The sequence below is a fragment of the Stylophora pistillata genome, chromosome 2 (assembly GCF_964205215.1).
Source record: "Stylophora pistillata chromosome 2, jaStyPist1.2, whole genome shotgun sequence".
NCBI lineage: Eukaryota > Metazoa > Cnidaria > Anthozoa > Scleractinia > Pocilloporidae > Stylophora > Stylophora pistillata.
Genome location: NC_142520.1, coordinates 2,716,083 through 2,729,437, shown reverse-complemented (window position 1 = coordinate 2,729,437; position 13,355 = coordinate 2,716,083). Strand labels below are relative to the sequence as shown.

The 13,355-nt window shown below is 40.0% G+C and overlaps 1 protein-coding gene across 3 annotated transcripts in view; it reads left to right on the top strand.

Annotated features, from left to right (window-relative positions):
* LOC111326557 (leucine-rich repeat-containing protein 9-like) overlaps positions 1–13,355 on the top strand; it is a 30,960-nt gene that overhangs the window by 13,627 nt on the left and 3,978 nt on the right. For all 3 annotated transcript variants that reach the window (XM_088747594.1, XM_088747593.1, XM_088747595.1), the window contains 21 exons: positions 735–795; positions 1,346–1,550; positions 2,280–2,425; positions 2,516–2,582; positions 2,682–2,801; positions 3,589–3,648; positions 3,747–3,878; positions 4,467–4,733; positions 5,056–5,166; positions 5,742–5,808; positions 5,980–6,125; positions 6,275–6,349; positions 7,344–7,466; positions 7,830–7,873; positions 7,997–8,128; positions 8,422–8,485; positions 11,203–11,369; positions 11,496–11,569; positions 11,993–12,072; positions 12,238–12,302; positions 13,139–13,211. In XM_088747594.1, the coding sequence (XP_088603720.1) occupies positions 735–795; positions 1,346–1,550; positions 2,280–2,425; positions 2,516–2,582; positions 2,682–2,801; positions 3,589–3,648; positions 3,747–3,878; positions 4,467–4,733; positions 5,056–5,166; positions 5,742–5,808; positions 5,980–6,125; positions 6,275–6,349; positions 7,344–7,466; positions 7,830–7,873; positions 7,997–8,128; positions 8,422–8,485; positions 11,203–11,369; positions 11,496–11,569; positions 11,993–12,072; positions 12,238–12,302; positions 13,139–13,211 (2,279 nt within the window). The remainder of the gene's footprint in view (positions 1–734; positions 796–1,345; positions 1,551–2,279; positions 2,426–2,515; positions 2,583–2,681; positions 2,802–3,588; positions 3,649–3,746; positions 3,879–4,466; positions 4,734–5,055; positions 5,167–5,741; positions 5,809–5,979; positions 6,126–6,274; positions 6,350–7,343; positions 7,467–7,829; positions 7,874–7,996; positions 8,129–8,421; positions 8,486–11,202; positions 11,370–11,495; positions 11,570–11,992; positions 12,073–12,237; positions 12,303–13,138; positions 13,212–13,355) is intronic.

The window sequence follows — 13,355 nt, the reverse complement described above, 5'->3', positions numbered from 1 at the left end:
AGCGCATAAAAGTATCCACGTAGAGGTAATATTAACGTAAATACAGTTGAAGAAACATCACTTACCATTATTATCCAACTACGCAAAGTTGAGTACAAGTTGTTGGAGAAATAATAATCATGTAATGTGATTCGTTGGATAAGATCATGTGACAGTCTCTAGGGAATTACACGTGCTCTCCTATTGCATCATCTAACTATTAACCTCGCAGTTTCGTTGTTCGTTCTTTAGTCGCTGTTGTGACCTTCTTTCGGATCGGAATAAAGATGAATTTCTTAATACGAATAACGCGCCGGAAAAACCCGTGACACGCAAACTGGAAGTGAAAATTCTTCTTTTATTTACTTTTTGACTCCTAAAGTTGACTGGCTACTCATTTCACCTAACGATATCGCCTTCAAATCAAATATTAAAGTCACAAGAATAAAGGAAATGTGATCACCAACTAAAAAAGCTCTTGATTGTTAAGCAAATTCTCCTTGTCAGCTCCTTAGGAAATGCATAGAGAACAGTATGGAGAATTTGCATTCTGATGTTAGGGTGGAAAGGGTTAACAAGCATCTTGGTGTTGTTGAGCTGCTCAAGTTGTTTCACCGCATTTTATATTTCTATTTATTTGTTTTTTATTTATTTTTCTAATCCCTAGCCCGTAGTGCGGAAAAGTTTTAAAGTTTGTGTAACGTGTGCTGAGTTAATTTTTTTGTTATCTGTTTTACTTCTTTTTTTGTGTTTAGGTCAGCTGATTGTAGCCAAAGTGTTTGTCGGAAAAGTCGTGCCAGCAAAAAATGAAAACAAGTATGTCAGAAATTAACATTGAGAGCAACTTTTGTCTGTATGTTTGAAAGCCATGTAGTTGCTTAATAACCAGGGCAGAATTGAACCCTGAAGCTCCTAATTATCAACTGAGCTTAAAACCAAGCTCGCCCCGAATAAAATGGCCGTACGTAGACGAAGTGTGGCCTGAACAACCCCGATGAACGTACCTGGCAGTCTGATGGGACCTAAAAAGTGTGATTTATTGTCAGAAAACTGAAGAAATTTTTCCTATGTCTTCTCAGTTCTGACTTTCTGTTCTGTTAATAAAAGTGCCGTCAAAAGGATCCCGCATGTGGGATTTTTGCGGACCCTAGGCGGGATATTCCGATACTCGAGGGCCCGATTTTTCTGCAGGGCCAACAAGTCGGAACGCGCAATTAACTCACTTGAACCTTGCCAACTCACGGAAGCAGCGATATAGCAGAGTTTGTCCCATTTATACTGCGAGGATCTCGACAAAGTCGAAGGCCTCTAAGAGGCAATAATGTTCCTTTACTAACTAAATGTATTTATGTTTCTGTTTGATTAGAATCACCAGAACAACATATCGCGGAGCAGACTCGGTATTTCGAGCGCGAAAACACGAGAACTGTCCGGGCAGACCTGAATCGACAATAAAGAAACCAGTTATGGGCACGATTTGCGAGTGCATCGCGCGGCAGTGTGCGTGGTTCGTGTTTGATCACGAGATGGTATTACCTGAGTACGTGGTGGATTTTGAATACATTACCAAGGCACGGAAAGATATTTCGTTAATTTTTCGTTAATGTTGGTGCGGCGAGTTCCATAAGTCTTCATTTGGCAGTTTTCAGTCAAGTGACGAAAATAATTCCGAAATTAATTTTCCTGAAACTTTTGCCATTCAAAATCGGGAACCAAATTTCAGGGTTTTTTTGTCTTCTAACAGGAGTTTCATCGTACTACACATTTACTATTTTGGGTGGTTTTGCCTCGTGCATTTAATTTAGCGAGCTCTTTAATTTTCAATATTATTATTTATTTATTATTTATTATTAGCTATTGAAACCATTGCTTTTGGAATCATTGGAACCTAATCCTTCTGCCCTTTGACCAAAGTACGAGTTTTGTACTTAGCCTCAGTTTTAAAAAATGAGGCATCTTGGAACTCGATAAAGGCCCATTAATACTACAGTTGAGACCTTGGAACGATGGTTTTAGTTACGAAAAAGATAGCTAATAACTGTTAGTCTTGTTATTATCGCTGCGGAACGCTCGTTTTTCCGCCCGCGGGAGGATTTGTGACGAGTTGGGGAGGGGTTTCCTTGGTGTGTGTCTGGTGCTAATGATCAGTTCCAGACCTTTGCGGACCTCCCGCTGGCTCGCGTTACTCAAGGACTCATACATCCGTTGGCTGAAGTGCTATCTATGAGGGCTTACCAGTCATTCTCGTGCTAGTCATACTCATTCTTTACCTCTATTGATTGACCAAACTTGTTCCTCAGGTGAAACCCAAGTCTACGTTTATTTATTATTACGGGGATTTGGCCACAACAAGTCGTAAACAGAACGGGGAGCCTGGAGAAGAGAAAGAAAACATTCCTGGTGAGGATGTTTTAAACATGGAACCTGTTATTCCACCAAGACCAAGGTAATAAAGCATCTTTTGGTAGGGTGGGTAGGAAGGGAAGGGAGGGTAAGGAGATAAGATATTTTTGTCTACTTTCGTCTCTGTTTTCAGGTTAATTGCTCTAACAGAAGAACTGTTGTTTAAAAGGTGTAATGTGGAGTGTCTGGAACATATTGTTGTAAGTAACTTAACGCTAGTTTTTAGACTTCCCATTTGACTTTTCTCAAGTAGTTTAGAACTGAGTCGTCCTACTTTCCATCCATTCTTTCTCTGTCAGTGCTTAAATCTCCATGGTAACGGTCTGAGCCGCCTACAGCTCGTGAGCTGTATGACGGCGCTCAAGAGACTGACAGTCAGCTTTAATGAACTAACACGATTGGATGATATTGGTCACATGGTAAGACTAAGTTTTAACCAATCAGAATGTTATTTTTCAGTTTTGTTTTAGGCTTACAAAGTTCTTTAACCCTTAGCACCTGACATCAGTGTCCATATTCTCCATACTGTTCTCACTGGAGAAATTTTAGGTTTGAATGCCCCATGACAATGCAATTTGACCCTCTAATCCCTAAGAGTGTTAAGGATCCAATTTCTCCCAACATTGTCACCCGCATTAATGTAATGAGAATAAAGGAAATGATCGCGAACTAAAAGAAGCTCTTGATTTTTCGACATATTCTCCCTGTAAGCTCAATGGATAGAGCGCTGGACTGTTGTGCGGGAGGTCGAGGGTTCGAGCCCCGGCCGGAGCAACACTCAAGGTCTTAAAATGATTGAGAAGAATATGCTACCTTTCTATAACATCAAGAAATGGTTAGATATTCTAGTCTTCTCGGATAAGGACGAATAAATGGATGTCCCGTCTCCTGCAGGGTTAGGGGTAGGAGACGTTAATTTCCCACGCACGAGATTACTGTGTGATGGATGTCCTCCCCTGGGGTGGGATTAGTGGGTTTGTTGGAGCTTAAACCTCATAGGGGACCCATGTCCTATTGTTTCTGCTCCAGTACTTGGTACAAATCCTAAAATTAAAAAAAAAAAAAAAATGTTCGTTTTGCTACTTTGTTGTGTCGAAAAGGTTGCATAATACAGCAAACCTAGCTATTTTTCATAGCTTCTTTTTTTAGTATTTTCCAACAAATGTATTGCTGATCTTAGGAATATTCCTTGTTTTTGTTTTGCAGATTTTCTTGGAGTATCTCGACGTCAGTTTTAACAAAATCACAACCTTGGAGGGATTTAAGGTGTGTGTAGACAGGTGATGTGGTGTTATATGAGCAAAACTTTAAATAGAGACTTTGCCGGTGTAAAGCGATTGACAAAGTGTTGTGTGTCTTCCCAGGGCTGCAATCGTCTGAAGCATTTAGATGTGAGTTGGAACCTTTTGATGCACACCCGAGAGGAACTGGGCATTATGAGAAAACACGTGATCTCCCTTACTTACCTGGACACGCGCAGTAATCCCTGGCAAAAGGTGCGACATGAATAGTTTTTACGCATACATAAGTGATTAAGCAATATGCAGAAAGAAGGCGGGGTTACGTCTAAGAAACCTTATGACTGAAACTGTCAAAGCTTATTACTGCTCCCCCCTGGATGGGATGCTAGTCATCACAAGCTACCCATCCCTCCAACATTTCATGAAAATTTTTGACAGTTTGCTGGTACCTACTCTGACTCCTCAGTGGAAAGAGTTACTGCGAGGGCTGAGTGTCTTACCAAAGTCTGTACTCAAGCCAAGCGCCCTCCTCCCCTCCCCCGTCCCCTCCTGCAGCTGGAGCTCATCCTGGTTTCCTGAGCATGAAGCGATTAGGAGTTGTGCCACTCCCCCCTGGATGGAATGCCAGTGCATGGTTAGGTTACCCCCCCCCCCCAGCATTTCATCAAGCTTCTCTTGAACCCAGACCTCTCGAGTTCAGCGCACTAATCATTAAGCCACCGCGTCTTGCCAAAGACCATAGCACAATGACCCCGTCGGGTTTAGGAGCTAATCACCGCCCTTTCTGACTCTAAGTGGATGCTTTGAGATAATAGAAGTCAGGAAAATATTGTCATTTCCTAGCCCGAAAGTTTAAGAATGCGAGCTCTTGGAAGACTGAAAAACCTGGAGTACTTGGATGGAGTTCAAGTCACTGACGACGAGATGACAACAGCGTTAAAGATGGCGGCCGCTTCCCGCCCTTCTTCTTTCGCGATTCTTGCGCATGCTCGGACAGATCACAGCAAACCTCGTACACTGAGCCTGGTGCCGACTGCCCAAGCTATCCTGGCCAGCAGTCAAAACAGACCTGTTACGTTACAAGACGATGACAGTCAATGGTTTATCAAGGTATTTGGACAAAATGACATGACTCATCTTAAACAGTGTTACAATAGTAGGTTCAAGGCTTTCTTTTGCTTTGACCAGGAAAGTTATGCATGTGAAAATGAAAGCCATTGCAGAAAGGAAGGAGGACTTGGCAGAGGCGTCGTACCTCATTCCCCACCCCCCACCCCCTCCTTTTTGTCTTACATCACTGGCGAGGGAGGACTAGAAGAAAGAATCGTACTGCCTTTCCTTCGACCCACCCCCCTCCTCAGCCGAGGGTCAGGAGCAGGTTAAGCCGTTTAGGTTGAGGTCTGATACGTACAATTATTTTCCTGCGTTTCAGGTTACAACGGTGAACCTCGACAACCAACATCTTGGAAAGTTAGCGAACATGGAGCAACTGGAAAATTTACGATGGGCATCTTTCAACAACAACGATCTTACTAAGATTGAGGTGCGTGAACAACTGAAAATTTGACTTTCTTCTAATTTGGATATATCAACAAAGTTGAAATGGTAAATTAGCCACCGTAATGATTACAAAAGCTGACGTTTCGAGCGTTAGCCCTTCGTCGAAGCGAAGGGCTAACGCTCGAAACGTCAGCTGCGAAGGGCTAACGTCTTGTAGCGAAGGGCTAACGCTCGAAACGTCAGCTTTTGTAATCATTACGGTGGCTAATTTACCATTTCAACTTTGTTGATATATCCAAATTATTTCGTTACTCCCACCGACGCAGCCCCAAACAGTTTCTTTCGAAACTATCAGCCTTTATTCATTTGACTTTCTTCCAGTTCTCTGTCTGTTTTTTTTATGACTTTTTGAAATTTTACTGAGCAGTTTAAAAACTTTAGTTAATTTCCTGCAAAGACTGCACTTTGGGCAACGAGAGATTAGTGCGTCATCGAGATCTGATCGGATGAGCGATAAAGCCAATCATTGTAGTCCGTCAATGAAAATGCGCTCCGAAGCGTGCGCCAAAGTTCTTGTCAAAACTTTCATAAATATGTAAATAAACTTTTTTTCTTCAGGGTCTCGAGTCTTGTGTTCATTTGGAGGAGCTTTCTGTCGAAAACAACTGTATCAACAAATTTGAAGGTAAAGTTCAGTGTTTGTCAAACATGTCTTCTCCCGTATTAGATGCAATCAGCATCAAATACAGCGTTGGGTAAAGGTTCAGTAGGTCAATCAGTGTTAATGCTCTTTTCTAAGACACGGAACAAACCAATCGCAGCCCATGTTAGATCAATTTCTTTGGGTTTCTGTAAGGGTTAAGCAAGCAGTCCAAGTTAACATGGCTAAGTCTGGCTGGAAATCAACTCACTTCTCTCGACTCCGGAATGTTGGAGAAACTTCCTCAATTGAGATATTTATCAGTGGAAAACAACGCCATATCTAACCTTCGTGGCTTACAGGTATGTACAGTATTATCATCACTGAAAGATGCATTACGGCTTGTCATTAATTTTAAATCGAGATTTTAAAGAGATTGATTTTCTTAAAAAATGAAGCCTAAGACTTTCTAATTTGTTTTTTTTTTTTTGCAATATATCTACCTTTCCAGAATTGTCACAGCCTCCAGGAGCTTTACATAGGAAACAACAAACTGGCGAACATACGGGAGGTTTTTAATCTAAAGGTAAAGAAGGAATGATCCCTATGAGTGACCAGCATCCAATTTCTCCTTACAATATCACCCTTGAGTCACATATTGGGCCTATGAGAATAAAGGAAACGATCAACAACTAAACCGTTGACTGTTAAAGGGATTCTCCACTGTTTTCGAAAGTAGCGCTTAAAATGCTCTCTAAGTGTCCAAAAGTAGATTTTTCGGACAGAAAAATGTTCTCTCCCCTTAGATTTTTTGTTTTGGCCTCTCAAAAGAGGCCTTCATGACCAGTTCGAACGTCCCGCGATCGCCATCTTGATCGGCGCGCAAGGCTCTCTGGGGTGATGACGTAAAATGGTTGCTCGACTCCTTTGCCCTCGGCAAAATTGGTAGCAAAATGCCGCATTGCGTTGCTTTTGAGTGTAGTATTCAAGCTAAAAACAGGAAAAACGATCCCAAAATTCGTTTCCACAATTTTTCGAATGATGCAGCGATTCGACGAGCTTGGAATCATGCTGTTGGATGGACATCCTTGCCCAAAGACTCCCGTCTGTGTCCGAAGCACTTCGAACAGCATTGCTTTGAAGAGTTTTACCCCTTTCCTGTTTTTAGCTTGAATACTACACTCAAAAGCAACGCAATGCGGCATTTTGCTACTAATTTTACCGAGGGCAAGGGGATCGAGCAACCATTTTACGTCATCACCCCAGAGAGCCTTGCGCGCCGATCAAAATGGTGATCGCGGGACGTTCGAACTGGTCACGAAGGCCTCTTTTGAGAGGTCAAAACAAAAAATCTAAGGGGAGAGAACATTTTTCTTTCCGAAAAATCTACTTTTGGACACTTAAAGAGCATTTTAAGCGATATTTTCGAAAACAGTGGAGGATCCCTTTAAACAAACTCTCATCGTCAGCACCTTAGGAAATGCAGAGAGAAAAGTGTGGAGAATATTCGCACTGACATAAGGGTGTAAAGGGTTATTTTTCTTGATATGTTGCTGAACTAGATCTCTTCTTTTTCGCAGACTCTCCCCAGTCTTCTTATTCTTGACCTGTGTGGCAATCCTATGTCTACCGCTGGTCAGAACTACCGTTTGTTCGTCATTTATCACCTGGCGTCACTCAAGGCATTGGATGGACTGGCTGTGGTATGACGAATCCCTACATCATATGAGAAATAATAAATCATCTCTTTGCGGTCCACAGAGCTCAAAAACGTTGATTAATTTGGTTGAGAAAAAGTTCTTTGGAATAATTGGGAATCTATACCGTACATTTTGACGGCATTGTAACTTTCGCGTGACAGTTTCGCATCCATGTTTTAAGTTTCCTCGTAGCCTTCGACGATTAAGAAAGTGGAGAAAACTAGTGTTTTCTTTGAAATTAAATCCTTTTTCCTTAGTGATTTTGAGATAGTTTTCTTGTTTTCTCTTCTAAGATAGAATTCGATTTTTGTGTTTTGTTTTTTTCAAACGGCGAAAATTTACGTTGTTATTATTAATGTTTTCAAGGAAACTTCAGAGGGAAGTCTGGCCAAAGATATGTTTGGAGGAAGGTCAGTAACCTCGTTTTGTGATTGGAAAAAAAAGGCTAAGTTTCGAAGGACTGTCACCTAACCAAAGAAAAAGTGCCGTGAGAAAGATTGGCTCATCATATTCCCTCGTGTTTTGTATCTCAGGCTAACTCCTGATTTTATCGCCGAACGTTTGGGACACTCAAACTTCTCCGAGCTCAGAGAACTTGACTTACCTCACAGCTCACTAAGAACTGTGGATCTTGGAACTAAAGACGCCTTTGTTAACTTAAGAAGGTAGGTACCAGGCCTCGTTTTGTGCCGCAAAATAACTTTCTTATGCGTTTGGATTTGTGGGAAGACTCCTTTCTAGGGTCTTCTCTTTTCCCTTCCGAGATAGGAAGAGGACACTGACAACGAGCGTAAAAGAGGAGAGCAATTAGTTGTCGAAAATTCACCCTACAAACTGTGCTCGAACGATCTGGAAGTAATTTTATTCAAAAACTGCATCCCCCTTGTTGACTTGTAAAAACCATTATACAATTTTCTTTGTTTCCTAACGAATCAATGTTGTTCTTTCACGCTTTCAGTGTTAATCTTGAACACAACTCGCTCACTTCATTTGGCGGCTTGGTGAACCTCGTCAGTCTTAAGGTAAGGACTTACGATAATAATAATAATAATAATAATAATAATAATAATAATGATAATAATAATAATATTTTTTTTAAAATAATCCTTTATTCACCATAATCACAAAAAATTATAACAAAAATTACGATAAAATGCTTGAAAATCGAAAAAAATGTGTTAAAATGTCTAATAAAAATGTAAGAAAAACTAGACGATACACACTATGATAACGATAATTCACTCTAATCATCAAAAATATTTACAAACAAATAAAGATAAAATCCTTAAAAATCGAAAAATACATGAAAATGTCGACTAACAAATTATTAAAAAAAAAAAGAAACTAACTAACAAATGGCAGCCTCTGAACTTTGAATATCTAGGTCTACATGAAAATCCAATTTGGGCCTTCTAATTGTTCTGGATCCTCTTAGGCAGATTAGGGCGGATCTTAAATAATGCAAACGAAGTTTTTACCCTGATCCAGGAAATTTTCTTTGATTAGTGTCCTCCTTTCTTGTCTGCAATGAGTTCTGCAAGGCGACTGTGATATCTCAAACATTCTTGGCCCATTCCACCAGTCGAAGTAAACACAAGAGGTGTAAATGAACCATGTTCGATGTCTAGAACACGTCTTGAGTAGGAATGTTTCTTCTCTTTCTCATGCATGCGGTAAATCTGCTGCGGTTTCAGATTTCTGTACGATTCAGCGTTTGGGTGACAAACTCGAATATCGAGATATGCAGATCGATTGTGTTCCCAGAAACCACGAGCATGAATGTCTAGCCTTGCATCTTGCGCCATGTTGGAACCACTGTTTTATTGCTCTCCTGTCGTGTCTTGGAGTTGGGGTTCGATTTCCACATCTTTGCAGACAATTCCTAAAAGCTCAGCTTCTAAGTCTCTAAGTTCGTTGTGGCGCTGTATAATAAAGCCACCCTTTTTGCAGACCATTGCATGGTCCACTGTGAACACGTCCCCACAAGCACATTTGGAAGGAATATCTTCGAATTGCCAGTCGTTTAATAATAATAATAATAATAATAATAATAATGATAATAATAATCATAATCATCATAATCATCATAATCATCAGTTTAATTACTCTTTTTGTAGCTTACAGCTAAATTACAAGAGTGGTCAGGATACGAATCATATCTATACAATAACATGAAACATTTTAACTAAGAATAGCTATATGTACTAAATTTATCGAGACGGTTAATAAAAGCCATAGCGGGATCATCTCCAAGAGTGCCTGAGCGAAGATTGTATCCATGGGACACTGTTGTGCGATGTGGCAGCAAGTTAGCAAGGACACCAGTGTCCCGAACTCTCTGGATAAACTTAGTGAATACAGCGGCACGCCGATCAGTGAGAGTGCAAAGACCACACAGCACAAGTGCGTCCCTGTAAGGAAGCCCAGGAAAGATTATTTCCAAGGCTTTTATCTGCACACTCTCAATTAGGAGGCTAAGATAATCAGGCAGGTTTGCCCAAACTGGGGAGGCATACTCCAACACTGAACGAATCATGTTGGAATACACCATAACTAACTCCCTTTCCAAAACACCTGACTTCTTCAGACAACGCAGTGCGAACAGGCGTTTGCGAGCTCTCTGAACAATGTACTCACAGTGCGTATTCCAGCATAAATTATCAGTAACATAACACCCCAAACAACTTGTACTTGTGGACACGCTCGATTTCAGACCCAGAAAGCTGTAAAGAAGGGGGATGTTGCGGCTGATAGTGCAAGAAGTCGATAAAGATCTCCCTGCATTTCACAAGGTTAAGGCGCATGCCATACTCGTTAGCATAAGTATAAATATCTCTTGCAATGAACGGAAGAACACTAGTGGAACACCTGGGTATAATTTATTATTATTTTTTTATTATTATTATTTTACAAGTATAAATATCTCTTGCAATGAACAGAAGAACACTAGTGGAACACCTGGGTATAATTTATTATTTATTACTATTTTTTTATTATTATTATTTTATAAGTATAAATATCTCTTGCCATGAACGGAAGAACACTAGTGGAACACCTGGGTATAATTTATTATTTATTATTATTTTTTAATTATTATTATTTTATAAGTATGAATATCTCTTGCAATGAATGGAAGAACACTAGTGGAATACCTGGGTATAATTTATAATTTATTATTATTTTTTTATTATTATTATTTTATAAGTATAAATCTCTTGCAATGAACGGAAGAACACTAGTGGAACACCTGGGTATGATCTCTACAACTGAAAGGTCGTCGACATATTTAATTTAGATCTGATCTTCCATTGCCTGGCCAGGTTATTAACAAGTACTGCAAACAGCAAGGGGGGGCCAGTTTAGTCCCTTGGGGAATACCACCCCTGGGTACCACCCCAAGGTACGACATGACCCGAGGTAGCACCAACTATTTTTTTTAACAAACTGCGATTTATTTGACAAAAATGATCCCATCCAGGCATTTATGGGTAGAGGGAGGCCTGGGCTTTGACCCAGACCTCCCTCTATCTATCCCTCTTCATAGTTGTAGGCAATGAAACCACCATGTCTCCAACACATAGACTGAGATGATAAAATGTGCATGTACAAACCTACTTTAGAATAGTTGGTGTTTGTTGTAACAGAAGAGTAAAAGAACAAATATATCGAGTTGGAATTATTATTGCTAAAATTGTGGAAACCAAGCTCAATGAGATTTGTGTTAATTTTTCTTCCCCAGGTCCTTTGTCTAAATCATAATCACATCGAGTGTGTGGTCGCAAAGCCTAAAGCAATGTCACCAGCAAACGCACCAAAACGAGGCAGTGATGTCTCTTCGGGATTGGAGATTACTAACCCAGAGAACTTCACCCCAGTCCTTCCCAATCTCGAGGTTCTTCACCTGGGGTAAGAAAAACTTTCTTAGCGTCTTTTGGAATGAAGTAAATGTGGTATGAACTTCAGGGGTGAAGTTCTGTTTTACTGGAACGAAACTTTAGACAAACTGTGTTATTCTCCTTTGTGTGTTGACAGGTACAATGGTATTACCAACATGGCGGCCCTTCACTTGTCACGACTAACTAACTTAAGAGCTCTTTTCTTGCAAGGTAAATTGTAATTTTTGACATAATTAACGGTTCCACATGAGAATTTTGCTCAGTACAGATGTTACTAAAATCAGGAACGGGGAACGGGGAATTAGAGTCTGGGACTGAAAGTTTAGTGGTAATCTGCATAATCTAAATGGCGGATGACACGTTGAAAGGGTCTGGGCACAAAAACATCCACTCAGTTGCTTTCATTTGCAGGTTCACGCACCAGGGTTTAAAATTCGGAATACCTTTAACATCATAACAGATAGCATAACAGAAAACAATTGTTATTTGGTTTGTATCTGAATGTTTTAGTACCACAGTTTTGTTTGAAACTTTAAGATAAAGTCGAGGTGCAGTGATTCTACCTTAGTGGAATTGACAATGTGTAGCTTCGTTCGTTGTCGCAAGTCTGTGCCAAGAATATTTTTCTTGTAGGAAATGAAATAACCAAGGTGGAAGGACTCGAAGGACTCCAAGAACTTCGGGAGCTTGTTTTGGATCGAAATAAGATCAAGGTGACATCTCCTTTGTAACAAATGTAACTTTAGAAACTATCAGCCTTTATTCAAATGTAACTTTTGGCTGGGAAAGGTGTTTTGTTGAAGTCTTGTTTTTGTCGAACTGTTTCTGTTTATCTGGTTTTCGTTTCAATTATTTCAGTTATAAATGATCTTTTTCAGAATATTTCAAGCACGTCATTTGTGAGTCAATGGCATGTAACAGAGTTACATATGGAAGAAAACAGGTCAAATAATTTTTAGCGTTGTTAACCTCCATATCGATTATTTCCCCTTTTTGTTCACCCTTTACAACCAACATTATTATGCATATTCTCCATACTGTTCTCTTTGCATTACCTATGGTGCTCACAAGGAGAATTTGTGTGACAATCATTTTCTTTCTTCTCGTGATCATTGTATTTGATTCAAGGTTGATATTGTAAGAAGAGATTAGATTCCAGTCATTCCTATGAGTTAAAGGGTTAAAGTTCTCAAAAACAACACTGCGGCAAAAGCGTGGTGTGGCGAGAAAATTTCATGCGAACTGTTGATGTCATGAAACGGCTATGGGAAAAATTGAGAGAGAAAGTTTGATTGGCGCTTGTTTTGTACAGTCTTAAATGATGTCTAAAAAAAAAAACAGTATCGAATAACAGTGTGTAGGAGATAGTAATAACACTGCGGCTTTCGTAAAGGTATTTCTAAATGCTATCTCCCTCTATAAGTTTGTACTTAAAATAGGTGGCCAATCCAACCGAAGCTTATCCCAATTTCCATAGCAAGAAGCGACAAGAAGTAATACTACCTTCCCCTGGATGGGATGCCAGTTCATCACAAGGTTACCCCCCCTTCCAACGTTTTATCAGGCCTCCCTGACTGTTTGCCGGTACCCATTTTTACCCTAGGGTAGAGAGAGGCAAAGTGTTTTGCTCAAGAACACAACACATTGACCTAAACAAGTCTCGAACCCAGACCTCTCGACACTGAGTTTAGCGCAATAGGCAGAGGCCATCGTGTCTCCTACATTCTCTGTAGGTCTCTAAAAAAAATTTAAATTTTTTCATTTTATCTCGTTTTCCAGGATAAGAGAACTTTCTAACCTTGAGCCTCTCGAAAATCTTCAGCGGTTGTACCTGGGAATGAACCGTATTCAAGTAAGTTATGTCGCACTATCTCAACTTACCTCAACATTTGTATTACGCAGTAATTTCACGGCGATTGCTTTTCAAGCATTGCAACTGATTCTTCCCAAATCTACTCAAATTAGAAAGCCATTTTTTTTCAAAACTGTTTTTGTT